Source organism: Coniosporium apollinis (genome assembly GCF_000281105.1).
Source record: "Coniosporium apollinis CBS 100218 chromosome Unknown supercont1.7, whole genome shotgun sequence".
Taxonomy (NCBI): domain Eukaryota; kingdom Fungi; phylum Ascomycota; class Dothideomycetes; genus Coniosporium; species Coniosporium apollinis.
The window spans coordinates 361505-385805 of NW_006913269.1; the positions used below are offsets into that span (position 1 = coordinate 361505).

The 24301-nt window shown below is 54.5% G+C and overlaps 9 protein-coding genes across 9 annotated transcripts; 5 read left to right on the forward strand and 4 right to left on the reverse strand.

Annotated features, from left to right (window-relative positions):
* Nucleotides 1–496: 496 nt before the first annotated feature.
* Nucleotides 497–2662, forward strand: W97_02032 (uncharacterized protein; the record flags this gene model as incomplete). The annotated part of the gene is made up of 4 exons (XM_007779934.1): nt 497–638; nt 699–800; nt 857–1025; nt 1087–2662. 4 exons carry the CDS (start codon nt 497–499, stop codon nt 2660–2662), a joined length of 1989 nt encoding a protein of 662 aa, XP_007778124.1.
* A 208-nt stretch (nt 2663–2870) lies between these two features.
* On the reverse strand, nt 2871–5545 carry W97_02033 (SCY1 protein kinase; the record flags this gene model as incomplete). Its single annotated transcript, XM_007779935.1, has 6 exons — nt 2871–4383; nt 4446–4819; nt 4867–5013; nt 5069–5179; nt 5235–5372; nt 5423–5545. The coding sequence occupies 6 exons, from the start codon at nt 5543–5545 to the stop codon at nt 2871–2873; spliced, it is 2406 nt and encodes an 801-aa protein (XP_007778125.1).
* A 5230-nt stretch (nt 5546–10775) lies between these two features.
* On the forward strand, nt 10776–13828 carry W97_02034 (uncharacterized protein; the record flags this gene model as incomplete). Its single annotated transcript, XM_007779936.1, has 3 exons — nt 10776–10890; nt 10944–13708; nt 13760–13828. The coding sequence occupies 3 exons, from the start codon at nt 10776–10778 to the stop codon at nt 13826–13828; spliced, it is 2949 nt and encodes a 982-aa protein (XP_007778126.1).
* Nucleotides 13829–14656: 828 nt separating this feature from the next.
* Nucleotides 14657–15732, forward strand: W97_02035 (uncharacterized protein; the record flags this gene model as incomplete). Its single annotated transcript, XM_007779937.1, has 5 exons — nt 14657–14725; nt 14861–15117; nt 15357–15444; nt 15496–15632; nt 15684–15732. 5 exons carry the CDS (start codon nt 14657–14659, stop codon nt 15730–15732), a joined length of 600 nt encoding a protein of 199 aa, XP_007778127.1.
* Nucleotides 15733–16359: 627 nt separating this feature from the next.
* W97_02036 (SUMO-conjugating enzyme ubc9) lies at nt 16360–16976 on the reverse strand (the record flags this gene model as incomplete). Its single annotated transcript, XM_007779938.1, has 2 exons — nt 16360–16637; nt 16724–16976. 2 exons carry the CDS (start codon nt 16974–16976, stop codon nt 16360–16362), a joined length of 531 nt encoding a protein of 176 aa, XP_007778128.1.
* A 465-nt stretch (nt 16977–17441) lies between these two features.
* On the forward strand, nt 17442–18506 carry W97_02037 (uncharacterized protein; the record flags this gene model as incomplete). The annotated part of the gene is made up of 3 exons (XM_007779939.1): nt 17442–17529; nt 17583–18355; nt 18408–18506. 3 exons carry the CDS (start codon nt 17442–17444, stop codon nt 18504–18506), a joined length of 960 nt encoding a protein of 319 aa, XP_007778129.1.
* Nucleotides 18507–18713: 207 nt separating this feature from the next.
* W97_02038 (uncharacterized protein) lies at nt 18714–19361 on the reverse strand (the record flags this gene model as incomplete). The annotated part of the gene is made up of 2 exons (XM_007779940.1): nt 18714–19130; nt 19191–19361. The coding sequence occupies 2 exons, from the start codon at nt 19359–19361 to the stop codon at nt 18714–18716; spliced, it is 588 nt and encodes a 195-aa protein (XP_007778130.1).
* A 1336-nt stretch (nt 19362–20697) lies between these two features.
* W97_02039 (uncharacterized protein) lies at nt 20698–22596 on the reverse strand (the record flags this gene model as incomplete). Its single annotated transcript, XM_007779941.1, has 2 exons — nt 20698–22415; nt 22509–22596. 2 exons carry the CDS (start codon nt 22594–22596, stop codon nt 20698–20700), a joined length of 1806 nt encoding a protein of 601 aa, XP_007778131.1.
* A 586-nt stretch (nt 22597–23182) lies between these two features.
* On the forward strand, nt 23183–24067 carry W97_02040 (uncharacterized protein; the record flags this gene model as incomplete). The annotated part of the gene is made up of 1 exon (XM_007779942.1): nt 23183–24067. One exon carries the CDS (start codon nt 23183–23185, stop codon nt 24065–24067), a length of 885 nt encoding a protein of 294 aa, XP_007778132.1.
* Between the last annotated feature and the right edge of the window lie 234 nt (nt 24068–24301).

Here is a 24301-nt window from a genome sequence, read left to right on the forward strand (position 1 = left end):
GAGGATGGAGGGAGAGAGAGAGAGGAGCGAAGTGGATTGCGGGATAGGTGGGTGGGTGGGTGGTGGTGTACTGAGATGGTGCAGGTGATATGCCTGGTGTCTCGTCTCTGGTCCCTCGTCCCTGGTCCCTCGTCCGGGGGGCTTGGATGGTGGTTGCGGCGGCTTCCAGGGCCGGGCTGACAGGACGACGGACGGGGATCAGCCTTGCTTGCTGTGTCGCGGCGCGCGGGCGGGCTTGCTGTGGCCCATGTTTTTGTGTGCCAGAGCTCCATCACCAGCCCCAGCTGTCCAATTCAATCCCCTCCTGACTCGGAAAGCTGTCACTCGCTCTTTACACTGTTTCTTTGTGCTCTCCATGGGCTCTCTGTCTTCCTCTTCTTCCTCTTCTTCCTCTTCTTCCTCTTCTTCCTCTTCTTTCTCCTTGTACTCGCGTCCGTAGGGTACTCCGCTCATACCAACGCCTTCTACCTTTTCGCCCAAACAGCTCCCCTCCACCATGGCAACGCCCCTCAGGCCAGCCCCGGCCCGCCCATATCGAGATCTCATAACGCCGGTGCTGCATCGGAGATTCGTCAAATCGTTTCTGCTCACATTGGGGCTCTGCTATGCAGAAGCTGTCCTCCTGGGCAAATGGGATTGTATGCAAAAGAGCCCCCGTTCTTCACCGCCGAGATGCCCAGCTAACACTTGTCTCACAGTGCTGTGGAAATGGTTTCCACTCGGATTCGCAGGGCTTCGGACGCTCATGCTCTCCGTACCGGCCCTCGTAATCCTCATCCTCCGCGTCGCGCAGTTACACAGTACGTACGACAAACGCAAGGCTCCAGCAACCTGGGCTAAGCTGACGCGACGACAGTCGGAACGCGAACCACCGTATACCCCTTCGAGTCCTTCTGGCAGCACCTGATCAGTCTCAACGCTCTCTGGACAATGTCCTGCTACTGCCTGTCAGCAATGCTTTTCAGCGAGGTGTACATTTGGTCCGCCGCATCTGACGCGACGTTGGGCTGGATTGATCAGGGAAAGTACGTGTCGTCACATGTAACCACGCTGTGAGTATGAGGGAGGTCGCTAAGACTGATTCAGGTCCTACGAGCGCCCGAGACTGAACGAACGACCAGTCTATCTACGAACCTTGTTCATGTGTCTGGCAGTAGTACAGTCGGCTGTCCACCTTTACCACGACTATGCTGGAGTTAATATTCCGGTCCAACCGACGTCCCCTAAACCTAACGATCCGAATCCGACGCCTGCCAGATCTCCATTTGCTCAGATCTGGGATATGAAGCTCAAGATCTTCCTGAAAGGCACCATGCGGGTACTCGGAACCGTCGTCGTAGGGTCGTTCATATACTACTTCTTCATTCGCCAGACAGCGTACAAGATTGCCTTCGCACTCGCGAAGCCTTTCTTCCACCTCCCAAAGACCGCAAAACCCGGCAGCATAGCCAGCCTCGGCGATCTGGCCGGCCGTTTTATCCTCCACGGATCCATCCTCCTCTGCATCTGGGAGTTCGCCAATGCCGTCTTCTCCACTTACGTCGCGCTCGGCCCCCTCAAAAAAGACAGACCCATCACAGACGACTCCAAAGACCCGAACGGCACCCTCCTAAACGGACTCAAATCCAGAAAGAACGTCCACCGCACCTTCGCCTTCTGGGAGCTCGCCCTCATAACCCAGCGCTTCTCCACGCGCCGCCCGACTATCTACTCTGAAATCGACCGCGCGGGCGGCAGCACCTGGAGCCAGATCCTGCGCCTCTGCCTCGAAGAGATCAACGCTGTGAAAACGCGCATCGACGCGCAATCTAGGCCTCTGCCCACCGCAGCGCAAACCTCCCAACAACAGCAGCAACAGCAACAGTCCCAGATCCAGCCCCTCCCCCGCATCGCAGACAGACCCGTCGCGACCGACGATATCTTCAGCACCCCGCCCCGGCACAACACCGCATCGACGGAGATCGCCGCCTTCGCTAAATCCGTCGGCGGAACTCCCAACGCGCGCCCCCTACAAAAGTTGAGCCCAGTCGCGCACAAGTTGCTCGAGTACGGCAAGGGCGCGCTGAGCGAGGAGAAGCAAGCTCAGCTACGGCCGCAGAATATTAGGGGCAAGGCGAATGGGTACCTGCTCGCTGCGCTGCGCTCGCCCGTCGGATGGCCGTTCCGCCGGACGTTCGCGAGGCGGGTAACGGCGGTCGTGTTCGGCGCGCCCGTGTCACGGTGCGCTGTGATCGTCAATGCAACGAACGCGCTCGCAACGTTGGCGGTGAATAGTCTAAAGGAGGACCCATACGGGACGGTAGCGAAGGATATGCCTGTTATAATACGCAGTCTAGTCTCTGCGATTACGGCGGTTGAGGGGTTCGTCAAGAGGCTTGATGTTGATTGGACGGATGTCGAGTTTCAGGACAGCGATAGGGATGTGTCGGAGGTGACGGCGCTGCTGGAGGTGTTGAAGGGCGCGCTGAGGGAAATTCTGGGCGCGTTTGGCGAGTTTCTGGGGGGATTGGGGATGGGTGATAGAGAGGTGAGGGCCGCGAAAGAGGTCGCGTCAGAACCTAAAGGGCTGAACGACAGGGAGGAGCAAGGACAAGGGAGTGGGAACAGCGGGAAGGGGAACTCCGGACGGAGACAGCCGGAGATGGCTCAGAGGCGGTCGTGAGCGATATTGTGATTTTGATTGTGTAATGTTGCTGCGTAAGCATAAACTCATGATTGAGCCGGTAGCGATGTACTGCTGGCGGCTCGTTACTGTCAGGTTTCCTCTATGATCTCCTCAGAGGCTTGATGATAGTCAGGAATACTGCCTTGACTCCTGAGTAATGGTATCCAACTCCAGGCGATGCACCTCGAAATCGCTTGACGAACACTTACTCCCATGCATCCCCCCACCCCTCATCATCATCGTTCTTCGTCTCTTCTACCTTTTTTTCCACCTTCTTAACCGGCGCCACGACCTTCCCCCTTACCGGCGCCGCCGCCGCCATCTTCTTAGCTCCGGCCCCTGGTCCCACATGCCCAGTTGTATTAGCCCTCGACGAAACAGTCGGCCTAGCCGCCGCAGTCGTCGTAGCCGCCTTAGCCAGCCCCTTCGGCAACGGCTTCTTACCAGCCGTCTGTTTCGCCGAATGCTGCGCACTGAGCCATCCAGCAAAGTCCGGCTCGCTGTCGTCAACGAAGGACGTGGTGGCCGAGGGCTTACCCGCAGGCGTCGGATCCGCCCAGGGGTTCGGCTCGTCCTCTGCGGGTTCATCGCCCCACGCGGCGCCGAAGTCTTCGGCTTCTGCTAGGTCGTCTGCGGAGGTTACCGAGGGCGTTGAGGAGGGTGCCGCGAAGGGATTGCTGGTTGTGGACGGCTTGGTTAGGGTTTGGCGGTACAATGGGGATGTTGTATTGGCCGATGACCCTGGGCGAGCTGTCTCGGCGGCTGGAGGAAGCGACTGCGAGCGCTTCTCCGTCTGTGCAGCGCCATTGGTGCCGCTGGCCATCTGGCCACTGGCAGCGGAGAGCTTGTTCGTGAAGGAGGAGATGGCCCAGCCGGCCCAGCCGCTTGGAGCGTCGTTTGCGGGGGTCCCCATACGGGGAGTTGCGCCTGTGGAGGCATTCGCGGCTGTTGGTGGTGGGAGGACGGTTTCTGGAAGGGTCTGGCAGTATTTGCGAATGCGGGCGATGTAGACATCTAGAGTCTTGTTTGCTTGGTCGCGGACGATCTTCTCTTTGTCGACTAGGGATGGGCTGATGGCCGGGAGGAGCTTGGTTGCGCAGTCGTCTTCGGTGAAGATGTCTGCGGTGGCTGCTAATGCTTGAAGAGCAGCATTTCGGGCATGGACGAAAGGGTCCCGTAAAGAGCGCGCAAAGGCTGCAGTAAGCACTTTAGTGCGAGTATTGGCGCCGAGATTCCGAGCTATCTTCCCGAGGCAAATCGTAGTGTTGGTCCGAATGCCAGGTTGCTCGTCATTAGCGGTCTTTGCCAGGTATCGGAGTAGCTCGCCGTTCACGGTTCGATCGGACAGCTTGTTCACCACCGTCAAAACTGCTTTGACGGTCTGCTCCCGTACTACTGGTGCGACATCCGTGAAGCCGGTCACCATCTGAGGAAAAATCTTGTCATTAACGATCTTCTGCGGGAGGTGATCAATTATCAGGGGCAGGTTGTCTAGTAAGTAGACTCGTATCGCGCGGTCCGGCATCGTGAACAGACGGACTATGACAGGCGTGATACTGGCTTCGTACTCTTCATCAGACAGCTTGGCGCTGATCTTCATGACGATGCCGAAAACTTTTGGGCCTCCGCCGCCGAACTCGACTGACTTTAGCAGTTCCGGTAACACTTTCATCTTGAAGAAATCTTCAGGGAAGTCCTCCGAGACATCTTCTAGTTGGCTGGGGGTTTCGTGTCAGCGAAATAATTCAGGGTCTAAGTGCCGTTGGCGGATTGATCTGACCTCAAGAAATCCTCTTTCTCTGACTCTGTCTTCAGGCCCATATTTTCTATGCCTTCTGTAAGTTGTATAAGAGGCGTTTCGAAGAACCCTCTCTGCCTATGACCTTGATCAAGAAATTGACCAACGCTAAGGCGGGTCTTTGGTGTTGCAGTTACCAGCCTCTTGTAGCTCTGGTGCATGTTTGGAGGGACGTTCTGTGTCAGGCCAACTTGGTCGCCGCCCCTAAATCCGCCATTGAAGGCTTCGAAGATAAGGACACCAAAAGCGTAAGCGTCTGGCGCCGTCAGTGGATAGCGCTTGATAACCTCCCATCCACTGTTAGCAACTTCTGGCGGCGCATATCGGCCTGATTCCGGCACCAGACTCCCGTGACTCTAGACAGGTGATCAGATAAGTATTGAATCAACACGGAGAATCTTACGTAGATAACAGCATCATCCTCTTTGACGGAACTGAGGACATCGAATCCGCCTAGCTTCCACTCGCCACTCTCGCTACAAAAGATGGAAGACGTACGAATACTACCATGAACCGATGCAGCCTCATCGTTAATGAACTTGACTGTTCTCTGCATATCGGCGCGTCAGCTGGCAACAGTACATCCCAGTAGCGAGATACATTACAGCAACGCTGTGCAACCCCCATTTGATGGTCTCTTCGGTAAGGCTCTTTCGGCGAGTATGCCAACCTAATGGCGTCAGACGTTCAGTAGCGATATATATGTAATTTTCTGTCTGTAGCAGTTGCATGAGCACATGCCCAGCTTGCTGATCGACGGATGACTCGCACCTCGACTGTATCGAGCACTTTAATCACCCCAGGATGTCTTAGGGTGCGAAGTTTTCGGAGAGCGTTCTTGGCGAGTGGGAGGCGAGACTTGTTCGCCGTAATCTCGAATGAGAAGATGCTACATTTCGATCCATCCTCCTACGAAGATGAGTATGAGTATGCATGATCCGCTCGATATCGGGCCATACTCGCTTCGTGCCGTTGTGTAAAATCCAGATTGACTGATCGATGTCGACCCTGTCACCGAAGCTGTACGGAAAGGCTGGGCCCTTGGCGATGGCAGAAGCGACTGCAGACTTCAAGAAGTCCATGTATTCCCTCTATATTCTTCGCCAGCGAAGAATCCACCTGCATATACTCGGTGCGCGAGCGGTTTGATGGTGGAAGGATCACCCCCAGGTCTTCACGCTTTTGGTAATCGATAAGGCACATCAGTCGGCTGAACATTGTTCCGAAGCGCGTCCTCATCTTAATCTATCACGGTCGTCCCGCCCATGGATCCCAATCGTCGCGACATTTGCTTTGCCGCCATGGGAACAAAACAAACGTTCATTGATAATGCTTCCGTCGAAAACACGTCACGTTTGCCCGGCTGTTCTCACTGAGCCCTTGGATGGAGTTATAGTAACATTCATCAACGAGAAAGCTATCACTCCGCTGGGAAAAGAGTGGAATCGCGCAGCAAGATATTTGCGAAACAAAACCGCTATCTCAGCTGCGTTTCGCTCCAGAGTCGAAGCGATTTTCTTTTCGCATCCGAATGGGCAACCAGCCGTCCAGTGAAAACGGCCTACACATCAGACATGAGACCACTAGTTCGACAGGTTCAATCGCGGGACCCTTTCAAATCAACTCCGAGAGCATGGAGGTAAGGAAAAATTCCATCGGTGCTTTTCTAGGAGTCTACGTGGACTCCCTTGCATTGTTGAAGCTTTGCTTGCGGAGGCAAGCCGCCGCACAGGCTTCAGACGCGTCGATGATGAATCACTGGTAAAAGGTCTAATCGCGTACAACTCCGTTGTGGTTCTGGTACTCTTGTGTCAGCTCGCGTACATTGCTGAGGACGCTCTCGGCGGTCCTGTAGCTTCGAACTCCGCGGCAGGCTCGTCGTACTATCTACATTGCCAGAGGTATGGCTCAGTAGATATTCACAAAGAGGAAATCAACCTCATTCGAGGACGCTACATATTGGAGAACCGGTCTCGCTCACCCTACACGGGCCGGTGCTAATGGCACTGGCGTACAGCCGCGAACCGAAGGAGACCTTCAGGTTCGCTTTAACTTTCTGTCTATGCGAGAGGAGAAGACTATTATGGCCGCTCTGTTAGCCGAGGCATGTATCACGATTGACGCCTGCGTGACAGAGCCTTCGGCGTTGCGATCTGATGACTAAGAAAGAACTGAAAAGATCTGAGACGCGTCCACTTTTTGAATTACATATGGCCATGGCTTTTACCAAATTCTGCTGAGAGAAAAGACCGGCTAATACGCGATATAGGGAGGCCAAGCACTGCATCAAGGTTTGACGACAATCCAGACTCCAAGACAACAGGCTGATGACAGGCAGAAATAAGCGAAAGTAGATCACTGAGCGACTGCAAGTTGGCATCGCCCCCGGGGCATCTAGATGGAAAGGGTGGCGCCGCTTCTCCGTCAAGCGTCACATCTTCTGCTTTCAGTAGTGGTAAGACCTTCCCAGAAAGACACTATGCGGGGCAGAAGAGGCACTCCCAATACCGACCTCTATCTCCTCCGGCACCTAAGCGACGACTGTTAGATAGGCATGATTCTGGAGGGTTTGGACAAGGTGGATATATCACAGGAAACAGAGGCACGGTTGTGGACCGCTATGTCCCAGGCAATCAGCGCCCTACATCTTGCAGCAGCAATGGCATCGCTTCAGGACAATCTACCTTGGGCAGTGGACCAGAACGCCCTTCACATTTGTGGAACCACTCAGAAGACGCCGGATTTGAGAAGTCTACAACCAACGGCAGTTCCCCGTATCTCAATGGATTGTTAAAGCCGAAGCTTGCTTTCTCGGATGCAAAGCCTGGTAGTGCAGATGCACCATGGCACAAACTTACGAAGTGTGAACTGTCCGAGTTGCGACAATTAAGCCACAAGGGCACTGAATGGTTTCCAAGTGAGATAGTAGTTTATCAAGAGCTGGCAAGGAAAGGCCGTGGCCAAGAAAATTACGAGAGAGAGAGAGCACGGTGCTTGGCTGCAGGCGAACCGTTTCTGAATGAGGATATCGAGGATCTAGCAGGGGAAGGGCGTACTTCAAGAGACCTGCACGCGAATACACGCGCAGACGAGCCGAGATACAGGGGTGAGGAGAAACCATATCATGCGGCCACTGCGGATCGTAATGGTGAAGGCGGCCGTCAGCCAGCTGGTAGGCCACCTGATCCGACCCAAAACTTCCGGAGCTCGTCCGACATACCTCATGGGTCCTCGTCACCATCAAACTTCAATTTCTCTAGGGTTCCCAAGGGTCCTCGAGCAGCCATGCCGACATTGCCTAGAAGAATGTCAGAGATACCAGAGGTGTCCGCAGACGTAAAAAGGCTGCCGCATGTTTTCATCTCGTCCGCTCACGTTCCCTCATTACCGGCGACCGTGCGACACCTTTCCAAATATATTGGTGCTAGCAAGCCTAGCAAGGTCTTACTCGATGCGACTGGTTACTATATCCTTTTCGACAATTCCGAGTCTCCAAGAAGACAAGCTCAATGGTGCTGTGACAGATTCAACGGCCACCTTCTATTTGATGAGTATGTCATGGCAATGGAGTGTTACCCGCATGGGAATCCGCCATACGAAGGACATTGGGCGTCGCCGCATAGAGCTAGTACATTTGTCAACCACGGTAAGGATACGGAGCATATCAGTTGTTTCGAGCGGAACGGTTCACGAGACATAGAGGATGGGGATAAAGAGGACGGTAACCGGGCGCCAGTTTCGCGCTGCCAACAAGCACTGTCCAAGCAAAAGCTTGTTGATGAAGAGTCTAGTAAGAGGAAGGACTATGACACCAACAAGTCAAAGGGAGATGCTACTAATGACCGATCATCGTTGAACATTACATCATCGGACCGCCTTCACAACAAAAGACTCTCGCCATCGCACCAGCACGTTCACTCCGTGGGCCATCCACAACGAGCTGCGAGCTGCCTTACTCAAGGACACCTGCTATCTGTGAGCAGAGACCTCATGGAAGCCGCCGACAAAGAAGCTGGGAGTGCCAAGAAACCCATATCAGACAGCGCGGCTAAGCAGCTTGGACCTACTGCGCTGCCTGTGCCTGGAGACGGAGTTGTGGAGGGAGGAGGCGCTGGAGGAGCAACACAAGAACGAAGGTACTTGATTCGACATATCTTAGCCGGAGGCGCCGCTAATTTGTTGCGCGTAGGGAGCTTTCAAGTGTGGTCAAGCCAATGAGTACGACGGATACGGCAGCCACGGCGGAAACACGGGGGGAGTCGCACCAAATGCCGCCCTCCAGGAATGGAAGCTTGGAGCTTCCGTCGGTAACAGACGCTGTGTCAACGCCAAGCATTATGACACCTTCTCAAGCTTCCTTGCATCCACAAGGGTGTGAAAGCCAGCCTTGCAGACCTCTGCAGGAAGCAGAATACAATGCACCCGAAGGATGCGACACATGTAATCGCTACTCGCATCAAGCCTGTCAGGAACCTTCATTCGAGCAGGAACAACATAGGTATGTCCGCATTGAGAGAGCACATGCTGCACAACGCTCCGTACTTTTTTCGTACAACTTCTTGATAGAATCCGTCGGTTGGGCGGCAAGTGTACTGAATCGCCCTTTGACAAAATCGTGGGCTGTATCTTCCTGAGACGCGGACAAGCTTGTCTCTGTAACTGCTGGCCTTCACTGCAGTGGTACGGACCTCGATCACTCCATCTTCCTGATCCAGTAAAGCGTCACTATAGATGCTATAGGACCCGCAGACCAACCTATTGGGCGACGCGCAGGCATGGTCATCAGACTGTTTTCATTTTCCTGAAATATGTATGCTGATATGTTTGCTGCAGCGAGATATCGTGGCGCTGTCAATGCTGCATTCGGCGGAACAAGACGGAAACGAGTTCAAGCGCTACCACTGCTGGCAAGGCTCTCACAGGCAGCTTGCAGATCCCACCTCTTATGGAGAACGGCGAATCAAGGCCTGAAAGGCGCCGGAAAATTTGCAACGACGCTGAGCCTATCCGTGTTGATTTGGACCATCAGAGCATCAACAGTACGACTATGAATATTCACAAGAAATCGACCCCAACAACAGACAGCCGAGCAGGATTTTCATCGAAGAATTTCTACCAAGTTGGTGATAGAGCGGACAAGGGCTCGCCTTCTTTCCTAGGCTCTCCTGCAAGAGATGTGGTGGTTGAGCGAATGGATGGTCACGACCGGGAAGCTGCGCTACCCAAATCTGACCGCAGACATACCTCCTATAGGAATCTCGACCGACCACGAATAGACGCTGTACCTGACGCTGAGTCTAGCGATAGTAACATCAACAACATGGAGCTTAGCGACGGGCCTATGAGCCTCGGGACATTGTCTACCATCTCGCCCACCCATACCGTCATTGCTGCGTGTGGAGATGAAGCGGCTCCTCAATCTTTGGAGATGCTTCCTTCAATATCTGAGGCGCGACATACCACCGAGGATGTCTCAGATCTAAACAACGGCGTAAATACACCCATGAAGCAACTCTCTTGGTGCCTTGATCCGAGATTGAATCGGCAGAACGCGGCTATTGTGGAGCCTGTGTCTCCACCTTTACACAGTTTGACTCAGGACGCGACCGTGATTTCTTCGACAGCCAGTTCCGAGGCTCCTAGAGTGTTCCCCCTTAACAACTGTAGATCCTGCGGGAAGCGAGTTGTTGGACCTCCGAGAGCAGGTGATGTACCTTTATGGTATGTTTTAATCTTCAGAGTCTACATGCCAACCTATCGCTAACTTCTACAGCACGAAGTGCCGCGTTAGCCAGCAGGCCGAAGGAGGCCATGACAGCTCTATGCTGCAAATTCCTGAGACCCCTGAAGCATCCTTGTCTCAACTGGAAGACGAGTTGTCTTTCGACGTTGACGAAGAGCCCGAACCCGAGCCCGATTTACGGTCTGTCGAGAAGCCCAGCCTAGGACAACAGCTGGATGTACCCGCCAAGCAACTGAAGCCGGCGTTGTGCCCTGCCTTCAGCCAAGCAGCGTCGTCAAAGTCTGCGACGATTTTGCAAAGCTCTCTCTTGAAGCCGACGACAACCGTCAACAATGTGCGATACAAAGGATCAATGTTTCGTACCCATACGAGGCCAGTGATAGTAATGTCCATTGACTCCGCGAAGCACGACAACTTAAATACGTTTCCTCTCAAAAGCCCAATTCCAGTGACTTCAACCGCAACTTCAACCAGATCAGCGGCTGTAGATGTCGAATTGACCTCACCTTCAGATCAAAGGACGGCTGGCTCCCCAAGCTCAGGCGTAAATGATAACGTTGCGGTCATCAATGGTGAAGATGTCCGGCAACTACCGCAAGAGCCAAGTTTCGCGACGCAAACTGCCGTTGCAAGGCAGCCGGTACTCACACATGACGTGGCTGGAAAAGCACGCCTGGGAGCGCAGTATGCTAAGGCACATGGAAGAGCACAGCCTGCAAAGCCTTCTGAAGCGATAGATCCAATATCGGACCAAGTGTTCAAGTTTCTACAGCAAACGATGGGCCGAGAGATGGTAAGCCAATGTGTCTACACGGCGAACTCTGAGATGATGATTGTCCAGCATGGCGAAAAGGTGTCTGAAAAATCGACGGCGGATCCGCGCGTGAGCCCCAACAAGCATATGGCGGCTGAGAGTAGCGCTGCTGTTCTGTCGCGAGAGCTGGATGGAACCTGGTCTTCGGAGAATTTGCAACCCGCTCACCCTCAAGAAATCGCAAGTGGTGACACCGAGCTTAGGTGGGCAGGCATTAATTCGATGCAAGCTGTAGCTCATGCTGGCTCCGTAAACGAATCAGCGCGATCGTCGCCAGACCTTCATGCGGCAAAGCAGTCAGGGGAAGCCGGACCTTCAACGGAAAGTAGCTTGTCTGACGAGAATGACTCTGAAACGGAGATTGCTAATCCGAGGCGACACGTTGAAACCATACACAAGGCAACCCAAGTCGGTAACGAGATGTCCACGGCGGTCAATGGGTTCCTGCATCCCCCAAGGTCCATCAAGGATCACGAGACTGAAAGACAGCCTCTCACTTGGACAGAGCTAATCGGACTGGCTTTGCTGAATGCAAAGGACAATCGCATGAAGGCCCCCCAAATATATGAGTGGGCAGTTCTGCATTTCCCCTCCTTCTTCAAGTCTCACGAATCCTCAACAAGCAGCATCAGTGCCGTGCTGTCTATGAAGCACCAGTTCATCAAGGTGGACAGACCACTGACTGATCAGAGCAAAACACTGTACTGGGGCATTCGTCCTGGAGCGGAGAGCGAGTTCGATAAGATCGCACCTTCATTGCGTATTGCGCCGCTTGCCGCTCCAGCCAATCAGAGTGCATTGAATGACGGGGACTACCGCAAAGTCAACAGCCTCAAGGAGAAGCCGGCAGCGACTCAATCAGCCGCGGTTGATGCAACGCACGTCGACAGCAACCAGGAAAGCGCCGCAACTGCACAACCTGGAAATGTGTACTCCGACGGACCTTACCGCGTGGACAACAATTGGCGTGGATGCTACACCATAGTCCACAGTACTCCTGGTCTGAAGAAATGGAGCGAACTACCCTCTGTTGACTCGACAAGAGTAAAGGGTCGCAGCTACCGCGTCCGCGATTGGATCAGAATCCCTTCTTCCTCCGCCAAGCCGTTCAAGAAACTGCAACGTAGGGATGCAGACGAGATGATAGCAAGGATACGTGAGATAAAAGTTCTGCAAGACGGATCGCACATGCTCGCCGCCTTACTGTTCGTTTCCAAGCAAGAAGCAGAAGCACTTGGCTGCAACAAGGTGGAAGAGTGGCCTGAGAACCGATCCTATGTTCAGACTGCGTTCCTACAGCTCATCCCAGGAGATGTTGTCAGAGGCAAACTCGGTTTGGAAGAAATTGAGCAAACCACGTCGAAACGTATATTTGACGGGTGGAAATCGCGCTTGACACTGCGCTCTCGCGACTATTCGGAGGTTGCATGGGCTTTGTTCGAGCGCGAAGCAGAGAGGAAAGGGAAAGCCGCACCAAACACTGATCCTAAGGGAGTTGTCTCGGAGCATCGTTTGCCGACCTTACTCCATTCAACCAAGAACGCACGAAGACCCGGACAGTTCGCAGCTGAGACCAATCACGAAACGGAGAACGTCATCGAATCTGTAGAGGCGCTGGACTCCGAGAAGGACGAGGGGCTTGGAGAGGTTAGGGACGGTATGCAGCTTGATGGGCCGAACGACGTGTCATCCCGCCAACCACCCTCAGGAGCGATTCCCGGTCAGAGTGGAGCGCACGCTGGAGTTGGCTTGATTGAATCCTCGGAACGTGCGGTTGAAGGCAGAGTTACTTGCCTCGGCAATCAACTTCTTAAAGATAAGGCCTGGCACTTCATGGGCAATATTCCCGGTTTTACTGTTTGCGAACGCTGCTTCGACGACTTAGTTTCACCCTCACTGAACGCAGAAGGCTATATCCGCGCCGCTTTTCCTTACCGGTTCCTCCGAAGTCCAGAAACTGTGTACGGGTATCGAAGTTGTCAACTGTCGGACCAGGTCATGCGCGGTACATGGCATCACGCGGTGGAAAACGGCGACTTTCGGCACTTCATGAGGCAAGCGAGAGAGATACAAATTCCAGAGGACGGCTCGTTCGCTCAAAGCTCAGCAACAGGAATTGATATCCCTCCGGCAGGAGAACCGGTCGGGCAATGGAGGATTGCACCGTCAGAACAGCCTCCCGATGCAAGAAACGGCGCAACTTTCACTTCGACGGCAGCGGCTGGCCCCAAACTACCTGATGATGAAACATTGTCTCGACTTTTAGATTCCGAGCTGCAGCACGCTGAAACAAGCACCAGAGATTTACTCGCCGCTTGGCCAAAGGACGACCCGGAAAATCCCAACTGGGATGATTTGGCTAAAACCAAAGAGATCAAGGAGCGGGCCAGGAGAAAGGCGACATTCGGCAAAACGATTACTCTCGATCGCAAGCATCGTGGGAACTCTCATGTCGAAGTTGACAGATTGCCACCGGCGGAACGCGAGCGGAGGTCTGCAACACATGGCTCGGAGAAATATCCACCTCTGCACGACCACGGCGCCCAGACGATCCCGACTGAGCAGATACTGGCTCGCAATGTTTCTCATACAGCGGAGCTGTTCCCAACTCTGGAGGAGCTCCTAGGTGTACCGGAGAACATCTCTCCCACTGTTCATCAGGACAGGTTAGCCTTCAGTGTCTCACAGGTAAGAGCTCGACTCCTTGTTCAAAGCATCAGTGCTAACCCAGATACGCAGAGATGGGCCAGCAATGCTCGTCTTGCAAAATACAACATCTACAAGGTCGGCGGCAACAGTGTAGGATGAACGAATCAAGAAATTACGGTTCTTGCCCGGGTTTCTTCTTTCATAAGGGTCATAGTAATCGACTACATCACAACACACTTGCTCATACGTTGTTTGGTCTCCAAAAACCATTGCTGCGGCGTTGTTCTTGCACAAGTCTCTCACGCACACTTGAAGCGTTCAGGTTGTGTTCGGAGTCGCTACGGGTTGTACATGGAGCATGGCGCATTAAGCATGGCGTTCGACGCGGACAAACGTTTGCCGGCCTTGATCTGAGCAATCCCGGTTTTTAGCAGCTTGTACTCGCGTTTGAGCTATTCGAGTCCGTTCAATAAGTCTTCTGTCAGCTCCCACGCGCTTGCGCTGAGCGACTTAGCTCTTCAGTAGACCGAATTCGCACCACAAGCGAAGGACTGCAACTGGATATGCCTTATATAACCATGACATCAAAGCGGTAAAACCACCACGTAAATTGACCACCTGGTATGAGCCAGGAGCAAAGGGCAAGTGAGGAGTAAGTACAATGTGAATTACAACATTTGAAACCCAGGGCTTGAACAGGGGCCCAAGCTCCTGCCGTGAAGATACCTTGGCATTCTCTCCTCGGACCTCAGGCTTCCCAAACTTGATCACCACCAACTGCACCTCCATCATTCCCTTCTTCTCTTCTTCCAGAACCGCCGCTTCATTCCCATAGACTGCTCACTTATCCTTATCGCATCTGTAGTACAGATTTCCAATAACTGTACGTTCGGCGCCCTTTGCGCAACAGCGCGTTCTCACACTGCCTACGGACCGAAACTGATATCCACCATGCAGAGTACAACAGCACCTTCACCATCGGCCAAGATGTCCGACACGGAAGCACACAGAGAGGATGAGCATCATGGCGGGCACGACGAGGACGGGAACGATGAGGTATGGAAAGATCCTATCGCCGCATATAAAGGCCGCCGTGCGCTTCGAGGCTAGATCCAGCGAGCGCACACACTCGCCGCGCACGGCTTACGACTTCGCATGGAACCTGCGACTGAGGCTGACGCACGTCCATAGGAAGAGATAATAGCAATGAAGCGGCGCGTTCAAGAGATGGAAGCTGAAGCGGCGAAGCTACGCGAGATGCAAGCGACGCTCGACCAGCAGACCAGCGACCTGCGCGAGAACAAGGAGGATATCGACGCACGGAGCATATTCGTCGGAAACGTCGACTACGGCGCGTCGCCGGAGGAAATCCAGGCGCACTTCCAGAGCTGCGGCTCCATCAACCGCGTTACTATCTTGTTGGACAAGTTCACGGGGCACCCAAAGGGGTATGTTTGAGCCAGAAAAAGCTAAGAGCTGGGTTCCTTTACTGCAAAATCCTTATGAGCCTCGTGTCGTGTACTCTATGGGTACCACGGGGTGTATTGTAATAGAGGCGCTGCTTGTATGCGCGCTGGATAGAGCGGGGCCGTTTTCGGCACCATTCTCTTCGAGCGGTTGCAAAACCATCTTCGCTACCTGGCAAGAGTTTGGCAGCAAGAGATGGAACGCTAATGAGCGTATGCAGGTATGCGTATGTGGAGTTCACAGAGCCGAGTTTGGTTGGCCAGGCGCTGGTGCTCAATGAGAGCGTCTTTCGCGGCAGGAACCTGAAGGTCTGTACAAGCGACAATCCTCGCCCATGTGCATGTGCTAACGCCTATCAGGTTGTGCCGAAGCGGACCAATCTTCCTGGCCTGACGAGGGGTCGTGGCCGCGGTGGTCCTCCGCGCGGCGGTCGAGGAGGCTCGCACTATGGCGGTCGTGGCGGCTACGGACCACCTCCGTACGCGCCACGCGGCGGGTAAGCCTTATATCGCTCTTTGACGACGGCATGATGCTGATTTGTGCGCAGTTACCGTGGCGGCTACCGCTCGCGTGGTCGCGGCTACGCACCTTATTGAGGGGCCTCTCATACTCGATTTGCTAGCACAGATGACGCGTATCAAGGCGCGGCTCATTCACTTCATCTCATTCATCGGTCGTAAGCGGCCGAAGGTTACAAGAGAAGGTCGTGCTTCTCGAAGGGGTTTGTACAATACACATGCGGGCCGGTGAGAAGCGAGGGGACAGTGGGCTAATTCGAGGTACTTGAAGTGGAGCAACGGTGCCTTTATCAGGAGGCAATGGTATATCAACTTAGCTCATTTCGTGGTCAGGGGAGAATCTTGCCGGTTCCCTTCCTCGCTCTGTAGCCGCTGTGATGCGCAACAAAAGAGCCAATCGGAAGAGTGTAAGAAGCTTGATGTTTCCCAGAAATCCCATGGATCATCAAGCCAGCTTCTATATGCTGATCGTTTGACCATGCGTCATGTTTATCGTTCAATCGCCGTACGCCCGAAACCCCCCGCCCCCACCAATTCCCACCCTTTATCTCACTATTGAACCCAAGATGCCATGAGTTTGCGGTTCCTCATAACTCATTCAAGCCTAGGCCCACCAGTACGCTAAATGCGCCAGAAAGCTCAGTTCACCGTTCCTCGTCGTCTGTACACACGAGGCGACTGATCCCCTCTCCTCACCAACCCCCCTCAAGGCGCCGGATTATCCTTGACAACCTGCCTCACCTTCTTCTCATATTGATTCCGGTCCTTCTTGAACAGATTGTATGCGTCCGCCTGCGCAGGACTATCCGGATTCGGCTCGTCGAGCAGCGACTGGATGCCCAGCAGGATATCCTTCATCGTGATGGCCGGCTTCCAGCCTTCCTCCTCGTTCAGGATCGACAGGCAGACTGTGCCGCTGGGGTAGACGTTTGGGTGGAAGAGCGGGGGCACGAATTTACATTTCGGGGGTTTCGTGGGGTACTCTGTGCGACGGTGTTGGCATTGCTGTGACTTTGAGGTCTTCGGAGGGGTTGGGGATGGGGGATAGAGGAGGGGAGATGAGGCGTACCGTCAGGAAAGGTGACTTCGAGCTTGAAGAGGCCGCCTTCCCATAATGTTTTATCTTTGCCGGGCACGCCGCATTCCCACTTCTTGATGTCGAGGATGCCTTGGGCGTTCTTGACGGGGCGTGCGTAGAAGCCGAAGGGGTGGTCGCGGCGCCACTGCTTCCTATGTGCGAGGTCAGCGCGCTGCCAGCGGAGGAAGGGAACGGAGAAGTTGTACCGCTCCTCTTGAAGCCTTGCCTGTGTTATGCTTGACATTGTGAGGCTTGAGGCTGGCGTGATAAGCTGGACGTGAGAGTTGAGGGGCGGGGGTGGTGTGCTTGAGAGGTTCGTTGGATCTATGCGCGGCGAAAGGACCAGAAGAAGGCGCAAGAAGGAGCCGAGATTTTGTAAGCTGGCTGGAAAGCGCGCAGAGCGTGTAAGGCGGATCTGAAGTGAAGTGAAGTGAATCTGTAACTAACAAATCACAGCGAGGTGGTTGCGCTACAGTAAGTAGCAGAGTGTGGCTGACGTGCGGAAAAGCCCCACTGCCACCAGCGGCTGCCCCGCCGATCTGCGATTAACTACGGAGTAATGCGCCCCAACCCCCCAGACCGAGGCCTGAAGCGATCGTGCTCGAGTACTATAGCTCGTGCCTGTCCTCTGCTTGGAGCCCCAAGTCGCATATAGAATCTGCCTATCGCATGGCAACGCGGTGAACGTCGCGGGATCGCTCCTCACAGTATGGCAGACAAGAAGCCAGAACCGAAGCCGCCGCAGGCCGTGGAAGATATACCGGACCCTGATGAAGACGACCTGGATGATCTGGATGGTCTGCTCAGCACTGCCAGTAACGCCTAGTACGGATGCTAACAGAGAAAACAGATGTCCTAGACGAGTTTGCGGCCACCAATATCGAAGACCCAGCTCCCTCCACCGCACCCGCACCCTCAGGACCAGGACGACCCTCCGCAGCTGCGCCGCCGACAGCACCCTCCGCGGTCGACGAGGATGACTTCGCGCGACAGCTGCAGGCCGGAATGGCAGACTTGCTCGGCGAGCTCGAGTCCTCACCCGAGATGCAGAAGCAGTTTGAGGAATTAGTCAAGGGGCTTGGAGAAGCAGCAGTGGCAGGCGCAGCAGGCTCGGAAACGGGACAGATACCTGAGGTCACCGCATCGGCGGCGCAAGCGCCTACGGCAGGGAAGGAGAAGGCCGGGTCAGCAGCCAAGGCAGCCGAAGACTCGTTCCAGGAGCAAATACGGAAGACGATGGACCGCATGCAGCACTCGTCCTCTACCGCGGATACCGCCGCTGCGTCGGGCGCTGATGACCCTCTGGCGCAGCTGCTGAAGGAGATGGAGGCCGGCAACTTTCCTGGTGCTGATGGCGGCGGTGACGAGGACTTCAGCAAGATGCTGTTGGGCATGATGGAGCAGTTGACGAACAAGGAGATCTTGTATGAGCCGATGAAGGAGCTGCATGATAAGTTCCCGGAGTGGTTAGAGAAGAACAAGGACAAGACAGACAAGGGTGATCTGGAGCGGTATGAGGAGCAGCAGAGGTTGGTGAACGAGATTGTGGGGAAGTTCGAGGAGAAGGGCTACAGTGATGACAATGCGGCGCATAGGGAGTATATCGTGGAGCGGATGCAGAAGGTAAGCGCTGTTCTAAGACACGAATCTATGATGTCTTCTCACTCCAGATTAGATGCAAGCTGCTGGCTCTCCGCCGCCGGATCTGGTAGGTGGTATGAATGCTGCGCAGGAAGCGCTTGGCGAGCTCGATTCAGGATGCCCGACACAATAAGCTTCAACCGTACAGTGCTATGTTGCGCCGGTTGCGAAACATGCGATATGAGAATTCTTCTCGGACGCGCATTAAACCTCCGACAACGCCTTAGCTATAAACCGCAATCTGCAATCTGACTGCGTAACTCCTGAACCCCGAAATAATACAGGTTGACGCCGCTATATGCACCTTACACCGTGGCCATTACGTGCACCCTAGTTGCATCTATCCGTTCGTGGTATCCATAGCATCGGCATCGGGCACATTGAATGCTGAGTCCGTGTCTAGTAACTGAGGTGTCGATCGAGCGCCGAGAATCTCTGAGAATATGATGTCGTAGTCTTCGTCGTCGCTCCCGAATCCGGGTGACCCTATACTGGAGGTCTGACTTGTTTGACCCTGCTCTTCCATCATGCTTATCATCGCGTCAAGCTCCTCGTTCTCTTGCTGTATCACTGCCTCAGCCTCCTCTTCTGGCTGCGATGATCGCCTCGCCTCGGTCTGTTGACTGCTCCACATTGGGAGGTCATTGTATCCTTCGCCGTATTCTGAATCCTCGGATGGTTCGTCCGGATTGGGCGCCGCACGCGCTTGTTCCGCTTCCCATCGTCTACGCTCTGCAACAAAGTCCAGCTTCATGATCTGTGGCGGCGTTAACTTTACTTCTCTATCATTTTGCACTGGCCCGGGGTATCGCTATACCTGATCACCTCGCGCCTCCCATCGCTTCTCATCTCTGTCTTGCTGGACCTTCTTTAGGAACAAGTCACGTCGCCGCTCTTGCGTTGCGGATCTGCCTTGAGGTATTGGCACCGCCTTGATGGCTCGTTTGGAGTATGGTATAGGTTTGTTCGTGTCGGAGTGAGAGGCCATGGCAGGTCTGGAGCAGGCATTGGCCGAGCGTGGGGAGAGCGGCGAAGACCTGAATGGTTGGTGCGGTAGGCTGATCGGCTGGGCCATGCAGAATGGTGCTGCTAGCATGTTTGAATGTAGTCGAATGCCTGGTAATAGGTAAAGTAAAGGACGGTTGCGGTACTCTATGATAATGGCGGAGGGGGATTTGCGCCGAAGTGCTTTCGCGTTCTCGCGCGGTGAGAGTTTGGTCGTGACGCGTTGAAGCGGATTAGATAGAGCGGAGATCTCCGTGGAGCTGCAAATCACGTGGCAACCCGGGCCAAGAGCATCAACTTCCGCTCTGCACCCGTTGATTTTGTCATCCCGCACATCACGTTCGGAAGACGTTCTGGATGAGCAGTTGGAGGGGATGAAAGCTGGTAGATGAAAGCCGCCTACATTGTCGAAATCTTGCTATATACGTACAGCGGCGTAGCTGATCTATCGTGCCCGGCAAATCTTCCATGACCTGCTCTATCAACCGCATTCGGTCGACGCCGTACGCGAGGAAGTCTCTCTCGTCCCTCGAGTCTCTCACTAAAAGTATCAAACAAAGATTTCGTGGTTTTTGATGATCCTCGAGGTTGGTATGGGAGAGCTCCTCCTTCTCCAGTGTGCGATGGGCCGGCTTGCCGTTGTCCATAATTCGCCCAGCGCTTCCGTTCGCCTCGTAGGCCATTCCGACACAGAGGTAGGGCACGGCACTTCTTCGCCCACCATCCTAATAAACCGTCGGGTTGCCAGGCGTAACCCTCTTCCGCCACTTGTCGACACGCGCCTTGCCGTCAATGGCTAGGGTCTATTCGTACCAGTAGGTGCAATTTACGTGGTTACAGCTCTTTCACGAGTTTTTTTATATCTCCGCTGCCGGCCTTGGACTCCTATTCTAGCCAGTACTGGAACGTGTGTGCGCTCGGGTGTCGAGCTTGGAGGCTATGGTTTGCTATGGTCGCTCAGCCTTTCGAACATCTCAAAGGCATGCGATTGGTTACTTTTCTTCCCTCCTTACAAGCTCACTACAGTGATCGAAAACTGGAAGAAATCCAGCGCGTGAAGCTTGACCCCTCAGCTACCGGTATCGGTAGTTCTTGAGTGATGATGGCAAGTATGTGCAGAACGAGTTTGTTGTGGGTAAATTTATGCAGTTATGGACGGTGTTCATTATTACAGCAAACCTACAATTGGCAACGGTTGTTTTAGGTTAGAGGTACCAGAAGTCTCTTTCATTGCTAGTTTATCTTGTCATGTTCTACACATCCATTTACTCAAATCTACAACACTGATGTATTGGCACGTAGCTCACCACATATATACTTCACGTGTGGTGATCCGCTTTCCACGTTTCCGCAATCTGACTGTAGGTCATGAACTCGACCTCATCCTGCCGCGACTGTACCCATCTCAAGAACCTCTCAATCATAGGCAGAACATGCGCCATTCCACTCGTATCGGGATGCAAGACCAATGGGAAGATGGTCGTCTCCCCTTCTGATCCGTCTTCCATCTCACTCTGCAAAAAGTCGAATCGGTCCATCCACATCCGCTCGATGACCCTTGAGTCGACATAGCCATGCGAGTTCTCCGTATGCGGCCAAAACTGCATGGGCGTCATGTCCTCCATGTACCAGTTACAAGGGATTTCGACCAGTGTCTTTGGCGTGGGTGGTAGGGCCGCGGGTAGCGGGTGCATCCAGTCCGCAGCACTCGCATCGGCACGGTAAACAGGCGCTTTAACGGGCGGTCGACGGGGAACGTAGTAGGGTGTGCTGTCATGGTGGGCAAGTGACGTGTCATACAAGAAGCCGTGCTCCTCGAGTAGGCCGATAGTGGACTCGCGGAGTTGATAGAGCGGTGCGCGGTAGCCCACAGGCTTCTTTCCCGTCAAGGAAGTGGCGACCTCAATGCACATTTCCAGAACCTCGCGCTCTTGTTTCTCGGTGAGCTGAGGGGCACCCTCGTGGCAATAGCCGTGCAGTCCAAGCTCGCATCCGGAATCGAGAATCTGGCGAGTTTGCTCAGGAAAGCTCTCCAGGGAATGCCCTGGGACGAACCATGTGATTTTGTCCGAGATACCAAGCTTGCTGAACAGTCTCAGCAACCTGCGAACTCCCACCTGTGCAGAGAAGAATCCACTCGACAAGTCGGAGAGGTTGTTGTCTGGGTGAGAGCCGGTGCCTAGCCATCCGCTCACAGCGTCGAAGTCGACTGAGAGTGCGATCTTGATCGTGTTCTTTGGCTTGCTTGAGACGGTTTGGGGGATCGACACCGCACCAGGCGGGTCTACCTCCTCTTTCGCTTGCTGTTTCTCAAGAACCTCGTCCTCCGACCAAACCACCCTACCCTCCATCCCTCCATCTACACTAATAACCTCCCCCGAGATGTGTCCCGCAGCCCTATGACTCGCCAGGAACGCAACCGTTCTCGCAACATCCTCCGGTTTCGCAATCTTCCTCAGCGGCACCGTCGCCTGCGCCTCCCGCCACATCTCCCTAGGATCATCCAGCCTGCCCTCAATCAGCGGCGTGTCGACCCACCCCGGGGCCACAGCATTAATCCTCGCCTTCGCGTTCAGCCGCACCATCTCGTTCTTCACGCTCCTCACAAGCCCATACTGCAGTCCCGCCTTGCCAGACGCGTACTCGACGTGCCCGGCTTGCCCGAACTTGCCGCACTCGCTGCCGGTGAGGACGATGGCGAGGTTGGGGAGCTCCGTGCCGCCTAGCTCTCCTTTTTGAGACGCCTCGGCGGCGAGTAGGAAATGCTTGATGGTGAGGAATGTCCCGCGAACGTTGATGGCGTAGGTCTTGTCCCAGAGGTCTGTTGGCATGCGCCAGATGGGGTACTCGTTGGACTCATCCGTTATGCCGGCATTAGGGCAGCAGACGTGTATGGGGCCGAAGTGGGCGCGCGCGAGGGACATGCCATCTTGGATTGAGGCTTCGTCGGATATGTCTCCTCTAATGGTGTAAAGATTGGGATTCTGTGGCAGTGGGGAGGGTCGCCGGTCGTGGGCTGTTACTTTGCAGCCGGCGGCTGAGGAGACTGTCAGTTTTCCGTGTCATTCCTTCGGAGGAACACATCTCGTTCATGAAACTGGGATAGAATGACCGGATTGCTACTACATACCCAGTAGTTCCGCGACTATTGCTTGGCCGATTCCACCTGCTGCGCCCGTAACGAAGGCATGAAGGCCTTCGAGGGCGAGAAACGACATGTCTGGAAGTGCCGCTGTAGCAGTGGTTCACTAATGCCCGAGCGTTCGGAAAGAAGTGAAGGCTCGGTGAGCCGCGGTCGCCATATCAGCTGTTGTTGTTGTTGTTGTTGTTGTTCAAAAGCAATAAACAGGCCCCTGTCTAGCCCGGCACGTCGTGCGCATACCTACAAAGCCGCAGGGACGGATACCCCGCTCTTCTTTCGTGCCTGCGGTTTTTTATGCGCACGACGTGCCCGGCGACAAACGACGTCATGGTGTTGGTAAATTGGTGTGATGTATCACTGGGAACCGGCTCAATCCTCGTGAACGTGCTTCAATGCTTCGTGCTGTTGATGCTCTTATGCAATTCCACTTCTTCCATCATGAAGTTTTCTGGATCGGACTGCTAGGGTTAAATAATATCCTTGCACCACATTCATAATCTATGTCAACCTCCGCCGTTGGACCCTTGCAGCACAAGCTCCACTCCACTTACTATCGATACCGTAAACGGAGCAAGCTCCAGCTACTCGGTTTCTCAGCTTCACCATTTCCTCTCCAAGGACTCGAATGACCCTGCCGAAGATCTCAAACAGCAGTCTCCTCAATGTCCGCCTACTCAGATCTACCGCCCCCTCAGCACCACCCTACCCCCGGCCTCCCCTCCCCTAGGCCTCTCACCTACAACTCCACACACACCCACCTCCTCCTCTGCGCAACCGGCTCCGTCGCAACAATCAAGCTCCCCTCCATCATCTCCTCCCTCTCCCATCACCCCGCTCTCTCAATCCGCCTCATCCTCACTCCCGCCGCATGCACCTTCCTAGCCGGCCAATCCACCGAACAGCCCTCCCTAGCATCCGTAGCCGCTCTTCCCAACGTCGACGGTATCTACACAGACGAAGACGAGTGGAGGACCCCTTGGACGCGCGGCGCGAAGATTCTTCATATTGAGCTCAGAAGGTGGGCGGATCTGATGGTTATCGCGCCGCTGAGCGCGAATTCGTTGGCGAAGATTGTGGGGGGTTGGGCGGAGGGGTTGGTGTGTAGTGTGGTTAGGGCGTGGGATACAACGGGGGAGATTGATCCTGTGAGGCTGCCGCCGAGGCCGGGTGCGGCTGACCGGCTCGAGAATGCGGGAAGTAGGGAACGGGAGTCAGGCAGCTGGGGAGAGGGGCTAATGGGTGGTGGGATTGAGGCAGTGGAAGGCACTCACGCCGGTTCTCGGGGGAGGGGGAAGAAGATTGTACTGGTTGCGCCGGCGATGAATACGGCGATGTGGAAGCATCCGATCACAAGGCAACACATGCGAGTTCTTGAGAAAGACTGGAATGTTAGTCAGGGCGGTTGGTTCGAAGTGCTGAGCCCAATGCAGAAAGAGCTGGCGTGCGGCGACACTGGAGACGGGGCAATGAAGGATTGGAAAGAGATTGTATCGCTCATTGAGGAGAGACTTGGTCTGACAGCGAGCACCAATGGCGCAGGCGGTTAAAGGATGACCGGTCAGTGTGGAGAACGTTGAGAGATTGAAGAGTAGTTGTGAAGAGATTGCGGGTTGCTTTGGAAAGTGTGCTCTCAGCAACCTGCGGCTTGTCACTGCTAGTAGACACGAATAAGGTGGGAGCAAGCCTACGGAAGGCCCAAGAGGAAATCGGAGGTTGATGAGAGCAAAGAGCTTGAGACAAGGCCGAGCCGGACGGAATAAAGAGGAAGCTGTCGAGCACAT